This window comes from Geospiza fortis, unplaced genomic scaffold, assembly GCF_000277835.1.
Source record: "Geospiza fortis unplaced genomic scaffold, GeoFor_1.0 scaffold186, whole genome shotgun sequence".
NCBI lineage: Eukaryota > Metazoa > Chordata > Aves > Passeriformes > Thraupidae > Geospiza > Geospiza fortis.
The window spans coordinates 6,133,451-6,141,232 of record NW_005054331.1 but is presented as its reverse complement, the minus strand read 5'-3'; the positions used below and the strand labels follow the sequence as shown (position 1 = coordinate 6,141,232).

The 7,782-nt window shown below is 40.9% G+C and overlaps 1 protein-coding gene across 1 annotated transcript in view; it reads right to left on the bottom strand.

The window, feature by feature from the left end:
* The window catches only part of UTP20 (UTP20 small subunit processome component), a 76,277-nt gene that overhangs the window by 55,249 nt on the left and 13,246 nt on the right, over positions 1-7,782 (bottom strand). Inside the window, 9 exon segments of the mRNA XM_005421668.2 lie at positions 1-81; positions 584-730; positions 2,318-2,473; positions 2,857-2,994; positions 4,092-4,173; positions 5,145-5,333; positions 5,809-5,941; positions 6,134-6,200; positions 7,325-7,405. Coding sequence (XP_005421725.2) covers positions 1-81; positions 584-730; positions 2,318-2,473; positions 2,857-2,994; positions 4,092-4,173; positions 5,145-5,333; positions 5,809-5,941; positions 6,134-6,200; positions 7,325-7,405 — 1,074 coding nt within the window.

Below are 7,782 nucleotides of genomic sequence, written 5' to 3'. Positions count from 1 at the left end.
CAGGAATGCAGAAATGGCATTCAGCAGCATCTTGCAGCAAGATGATGAGAGATACGGTGTCTGTAACATTTTTATTAAAACCTGAAATGAAAAAAGAGAACGCATATTTGTTCATGAAGATAATGATTATCTGGTCTGAATGGCCTGGACAGTCCCTGGACCAGGAGGGCACAGAGTTCTAAGCTTCAGCCCACAGAACCAAATCCTACTAGCCCCACTGAAGTCTGAAGGCCCTAAATCTAGTCTAATGGGGTCAAATGTATGTGAATCTGGCAGAACTGCTCTATACCACTGATATGGGGGGGACCTCCTCCACAGTGGCAAGAACAGCCTCTAGAAGCAGTAGACCATTTTCCCCATTGCTCATTTAAAGCTGGGCTACACTAGTATCACCGTACAGAGGTAAAATCTCACCTCACAGGATCAGAGAGGTAGCAATACTCAAAATATATGTATGTCTCTGTTCACTCAAATCCCAAGCCCAGTGATGCATCAGAAATGTGTACGAATGCTTCAGCTGACCATACCTCTTCCATATTCAAACAATACTTCTCTGACACATCTAAGTACCAGTCTGACCCACCTGACAGACATCTTCAGGCAGTGAGATTTTAGATCCATTTGCATGTTCCACTAAGATCAGATAAGCTTGCAGAATCCTTTCTATCTGCTCTGAAGCCACAGAGCAGTTGACCTTCGTTATTTTCTTCTGCAAATCTAGGAGTGACTCCTGTTTAAATAAAATAGGGAACTTAAATGCTTCCGATAAATGAACAGACTCTGTTTCGCTTACCGCTATTTGAAGGACATTCTGAAGAATCAGTATCTCAGCTGCCCAACAAACTATTGTTGGTTCTTTCATACATATTCCACAAATCAAACTGCACAGAAACACTGTGAAATTTCCCTTAGGTAAAAACATATCCCAGATTTCTTGGACAGAAACACAAGGAACTCCTAAAATAAGGGTCCCCAGAAAGGCTGACACTTGACATACAAAGCAGGAAAAAGAAATATTGGGTTCCACACCCACAATGGCTTGGAAGCACCCAGCTTTCACTAGAACTATCAGAATTTAGGTACTTTTACACTTTATGCATAATTTTGCTAATGTGGATGCTGAGAGATTACTCATATAATGTACATTCTACATTAGTGTCTCTTTCTGACCAGAAGATATAAACTCTATCCCTGATTCAATGAATTTAACTCAATTTAGACAATTATCACAGACATGACTACTTCCCTCTGAGCAAGATATCCCCTGTGCATCCATCAGTTCACAAGGTAAAAGAAAAAGCCTCATTAAAAATAAAAGGAAATATGTCACAAATTTCCAAGATTTTGTAACAACTGCAGATGCTGAGTCAAAGAAATCTCAGGGATACAAAACATTCAGTGATAAACAAATCTGTAGCTAATGACAGTCAGGTTAAAACTGCTTATCATATTGGGTGAAGCCAGAGGAACAGGATGGTATTTTCTAGGAAACCGGTTAGTCACAGGAAAGCAGACTCAAGAAGGAACCAACAGGAGTTATTTACCCATGCTGGAAGGACTACCCTAAAAAAGCTCATCTGAACCACTTCCTGCAGTTTCCTGTTTCATCCCTCTCAGGAGCACAACTGACAGTCTGTTGTTAGCTGCAAGAGGCTTCAATCCCCCTACCAGATGTTTGCAAACTTTTAAATATTGGTCAGGTAAGTAAAACACATTGCCAGGCTGCATCATTGCTGATTATTCCACATCACCCTGATCCAACATAGCACAGCCCACATCACCCAGCTGTGCTCCTTCAAACCAGAGTGTAACCCCCAAGCAGCAACACAGGAACACCCAGACTGAAAACATTCTTTCAGTACCTGGCTGCAAGGCTCAAACTTGGATTTTCAGGTTTAACCCAACTCTTTGCCTTAAAAAGATCTGAAGGGCAAAAAGCTTCCCTTTTACTGTCATAAAGTGCTTTTGAACCACCAATAGTTCAGCAACATAAAACAAGCACGACATTCCAGCAAGGGTTCTGCAATGCATGCAAAGACAGACTGTACAAACCATCCTTGCCTCGCCACAGGAATGAGTTCCAAGTCTCACCTGCAGTAGCTCCCTTCTCACTCACAAAACAGCCACCAGGGTAAGTCTGAGCTTAGAAAAGAAGGGTGGAATTTTTCCCATGACTCTGTATTTTGTGTTTCCAAAGCAGATAAAAACCCATTTCTGGTCCAGTAAAACACAAACACTTTCTTCAATAAGTGCAGAGTTTTTTCTCAGTCACTCATGAATAAAAAAATAACAGTAAGAAGAAAAACAATCAGTGTACCTCCAGGCACTTGAAGACAATGTCAAAATGCTCCTTATGGATATGCACTGCAGCTGATTTGATCATTTGCTTGAAGGCTTCTCCAACAGCTACCCATGGTAGCTCAATTTCTTCTTCAGTCATAGGCCCCAGCTTCATCAGAATTAACTTCATAGCCTGCACAGGAAAAGAGTATATAGTGTTCTTACACTTAGAAAATAAATCTAGCAATCCTAAAACCAATTAGTGCACGGTATTGCTAAAATGTTCCAGTGATCTCAATCCTTTCTAGAATTGAGAAAAAAATAGACTATCACCTAAAATCTGAAATATCAGCAAGAAGTGTGATATCAGCATACAGGAATAATGAAAAGGAATTACTTAAAACAACCATCCTGTCTCCAAAAATATTCTTAGAACGCTTTCAGATCCTACCAGGTAATTACCAACATGCTTATCACCAAGGAGCCACTGAGGTGAAGGAGAAAACACTCCTGGTTTCAGTGAGCACTGCCTAAGGCCTGTTACAGTAACAGTTAAAGCAGCAATCTTGTCTTTACCGTCTCTGCACAGGAGTGGAACATGTTTCGAACACCCTTGCACATCTCAAAAAGCAGCTGTCCTACACCTTCCACCTTCTCAGGGTGCTCTCCCAGGTCACGGAGCATTAAATTGAAGAGTTCATTTTTATCAGAAACCTACAAAACATAAGGGGAAAAAAACGTTATCTTCTATTCAGAGCTGCCAGATGGATAGAGACAATCAAAAGGCTCCACAGCACCGTGTTGTTCTCCTAGTCCTGCCTTCCCAGAACGGCCCAAACTCATTATTTCTGTGACCACACAAGAAAATTCAAAGAAGAAATTTGATCAGCTATTCAGTCACTACAGCTCCCACAGCCCCAGAATGTACACAGGTCTGCTGAGGTCACTGCAGCTGAAATATATGGGTTTCATTCTTCTCATGCACATTCAAACACATGCATAAATGCACTGTTAAACTGGTCACAACTGAAACAAAAAAGTCCCTGTCCTGATGAGAAAAAGACATGAATGAGCTGAACACAGAATCCAGTCATCCAAAACTAGAACCACACTTGAGAATACTGCAGAGACTTCTGGTCCAATATTATAAACACCTCAGTTTCTGAGGATTTGACTTAAAGTTCAGAAATTTCCAAAAACAACCAAGCAAATGAATATGTTTTATTAAGGTCTCTCAACTTAGGACAAAAATTGAGGATACTCAAACTTGCTAGCCAGTCTAAGGAATCCTGGCTTTTGTATGTTTTGATTAAAGAAAACCCAACAATTAACACTCCCTTTCCTTACTTCATGAAGGTTGCTGAGTGATCTTGGCTGATCTGCCTAGGAATGTTACATACAGTGATCTTCAGGAGTGTAAAAACATCACAAGAATTTTAGTTCTACAAAGGCCTTTAAGTATTTGCGAAAAAGGCAGTAGGTAAATGTGCTTAAACAAATTCAAGCCTCCCTTCTGCAGGATTACCTTACTATTTGTAGTAATTTTAGATAAACCAACCACAGGCATTCAGTATAACATCTCTAAACAGAGAGTGCTAAGGCCTCCATTTGCACTACTGACACAGAATGCATGACATTCTCAGTATGACAAAAAAATCCCAACAAAATGACAAAAAAATGACAACTCAGGACACACTGTATGCCAATTCAGGCTTTGCTAACCCTTCTCAGGAGAAAACCTAATATTGCACATTGAATTCAAAAACCACCTCAAAATGAAGATAGCATCAAAGTACAAACACCCCACTTACCTTTCTCATTAGAAAGACAAAACTTTCAGCAGCAAAGTTTCTGATGTGGAGTTTGTGGTGAGCCAGCAGGGTGCTGTACAGGCTACAAAGACACAAAATAACCCATTGTCTTAGGGGCAATGCAAGAATTGCCATCAGCTGGTTAAAAAACTGTTTCCAGCCTACATTATCACTTTTTACAAACACTAAGAACCTGTCCTTCTAGAGAGGGCCAATACCTTCCCTCATCTATATTCCTTTCCACTCTCCCTGCATAAAGAACAACAGTGCCAGGCAAATTAAGCCACAATCAGAAATACCTTTCAAATCTGCAGATCTTCACAAATTCAACTGCAACATCAAGATTTTCAAAATATATGTTTAGCAGCAATAAGTGAAATGAAAGTTGATTTATATGCCAGATTTGTATTTCAGTTGAGCCAACAGGCTCTCCTGTACACTTAAAAGTTTTGAAAGATTCAGTTTGCAAGGCTGACAAATATTTGCAGTTTGCTGGTATCAGTAACAGTGGCAGATGGCTCATCACAGGTTCATTGCAGAGGGAGTGGTGCCTCAGATTCTCTCAAATTGAGCAGATCATTTTTCAATATGTTCAACAGCTTAGCCTGGGCTGGGGAGGAAACCTAACCAGTTTTTTGCTCCATCTGTTCTAAACTGAAATTAGGAGGAAGAAACATGGAACCACTGTCTATGTCAAAAGGAAGAGCCCAGCTACACCAGCAATTTAAGATTGAACAAGTGGTCACACTGGGTCAGGCCACATGCTCAGTCAGTCTACAGCAGCTGCCAAAAGCAGACACCTGGGAAAGGTTTAAAAACACAGCAAGCATGTAGAAAATCAGCCTTCAAGCACCTGCAGCTCAGGAACTCCCCAAGCCCAGAAGTCCCTGCATTTGGTAACTCCCTGGAGCTTGGCCAGTTCCTCTCAGAGAAAAGCTGTGAAAGCATGCTAAAAAGTATACTGAAGAATTAAGCCATGCATTCATGGGGCATTTACACTTCTACAGCATCTAGTAACTGCTGCTCAAGACAGACACTAAATATGGGTTTTACCTGTATATGTTGTGTATGTCTTTCACCATCAATCTCCACAAATACTTGTAGAGATAGGAAAGAGAGGTAAACGCCCATTCTAGCAGCTCTGTATCCTGTGTGTCCAATAACTTGGTGATGGCCAGGAAGAAGTCATGAAAGTGAGGATAGAAGTCAGCCTGAAGATCTCGAGCCAGCTGCACCACTAGACTGTTTCAGAAAATACACCAGTGTTAGTGCATTTCAAAAACAAACCAATCAAAACCTAGTTAAACACTGCATAATCTAGCACAGTCTCCTTGGAAAGAATGGCAGCATCACTTTTACGGGTCACTTTTTAAAAAATATCACCTATTAGGCAGCTGTGGATAGCAAGAATCTTAAAATTTTCAAAAAATCAAACAGACAACAATAAACAAGAAAACAAATTATTAATGTCAAACAAAGCACATTAATATAATGTCTGACATTCAGTAACACTCCAGCTGATTTGTTTGCCTTGTCACAACTGTATTTTTTGAAGACTTAGAACCATAAAGCTCTACCAGGGAAATACGACCACTTTGGGCATCTCATTCCTTATTTTCCTCAAGCACAATAACGATAAAGAACACTTACAACAGGAATCATGCTTACTTGTAATACCATCAAGGGTTACGACTACTTCTTGTGACCATATACTTACTTTAATAGGGGCTGATAAGCAAGACTGCCTTCGACTTGCAGATGTGTCTTCAAGCTCTGCACAACAGCACTTTGGTAATAAACCAGCTGGTTGAAGGACTGGCATTTGTTGGCCACTTCATTATAGAATTGCACTGTTCGAACAACAAAAGAGAAGCTCTGAAAACTAGTCCAGTCCCTGGTAAGCACATAGGGTGTTAAAGAATAACAGTGCTCCAGAGCCCAGTCCAAAAACCAGCCAATAATGTCCCACTGGGCTCTGGATGAAGAAAAACCATACTTTAGCAGTCTAAGGGAAGCAGGAAACATGAATATAGATGACATACCAAAATGGCGAGTGAGGTTCAGCTCCTTCCATTTCCGCAGTCCTTCAAAAAAGTAGGTTTCAACCTCCTGCCAAAACAAAGATGAAGAATAGCTACCAACCTTACTGAATGTGTCCTGCAAAGATGTGAGGTTCAAATTAAGACAACTATCAAGTGCCTTAAACATTTAAAGAATATTCTAAGAAATCTTAATTACTCATTTCAACAGGCACTATGGAGTTTCCCTGAAAATAAGCCTTTCTTTCAATATTCAAAACACATTTGAAAATATTTTCTGATGACAGGACTTGTTTAATAATTGCTTTTTATACCTCTATTGACTGGCCTTGATAATCTAAGATGCTGAGCCATAGTTCACCCAGCACAATGCCTCGGGATTTTCTTTTGGCATCCTCTCAGCTACTGAGTGGGAAGTTCAGAACAATCCAGAAGGCCAGGTAGCAATAACATGCAAAGTGCTACAATCATAATGATGATTTATATGACACATAGAAATGGTCCTTGTGATCCATAAAGACACATGCTCCTACTTTATACACATGTTGCAAGTACATGGGTGTCAACAGGTAACAAGTGAAGTGTCTCACGTGACAAGTGATAGGAAGGAGGAAATGGCCTGAAGTTGTGCTAGAGGAGGTTTAGACTGGATATTGGAGAAAATTTCTTCACTGAAAGGGTGGTCAGGCATTAGAACAGGCTGCCCAGAGAAGTGGTTCAATAATCATCCCTGGAAATATTTAAAAGATGTGTAGATGTAGCACTTAGGGACATAGCTTAATGATGAACTTGACAGTGTTAGGTTAACAGTCAGACTCAATAATCTTAGAGGTCTTTTTCAGCTTATGATTTTCAAACTTCAGATTCTATTGCAACTACTCAGCACGTGCAAGTCTTTCAAAGTGTGGTTGTAGGACTGCTAAAAGACACAGCAGCATTTTTCATGTTCACAAACAGGCCCATCAGCCACATGGAAGACATCAGAGTGATGCTGACAAAGACCCTCAATGGCAATACTGCAGACCAGGTAAAAAAGTAAAAGGGAACAAAGCATGAAATGAGGCTCCAGAAAAAGCAGTTCTCACAGGAGCTCCTTTCCAATTTCCTCCTAAATAAATTTCTTAAGTGACTCTTTCATGGAGTATGTCTACTTGTGATGTTATTTCAGAAAATAATCACAATTGCTGCTCTCACCTCAGCATAGCTCCCAGTTCTGTCAATGCGATGAATAATATCAATATTAATGTTGCTTAGGCGCTCCGAAAAGGTAAGAAACTGCAAAATAAAGGACATATTTCTTGCTCAATTCTGAGCACAGCCCTTCCAAATCTCTCTCAATAGTACACATACTGCAAACAGAAACCCCACTCCTAAAGACGGGCTGCCGGATAATACCCCTCAATATCAGCCCTACAAGAAGATGAGGCAAAACGCCCAGGAGCAGGACCGACCCTCTACCCTCCGACCTGCCAACCGAGGCGCGCAGCCCACGCGTCTGCACAACACCATGACAGAGATGCACAGAAATCTACCCAGCTTTCAGCAAACTGCCCCGCTCTCAGCCTTCCTGAAACAACCCTGGTTAATTTCACTGCATTATTTCCTACGCTAGGGCGGCGGTGCGCCTGCTGCCTGTCAGGGACGGTGACGCG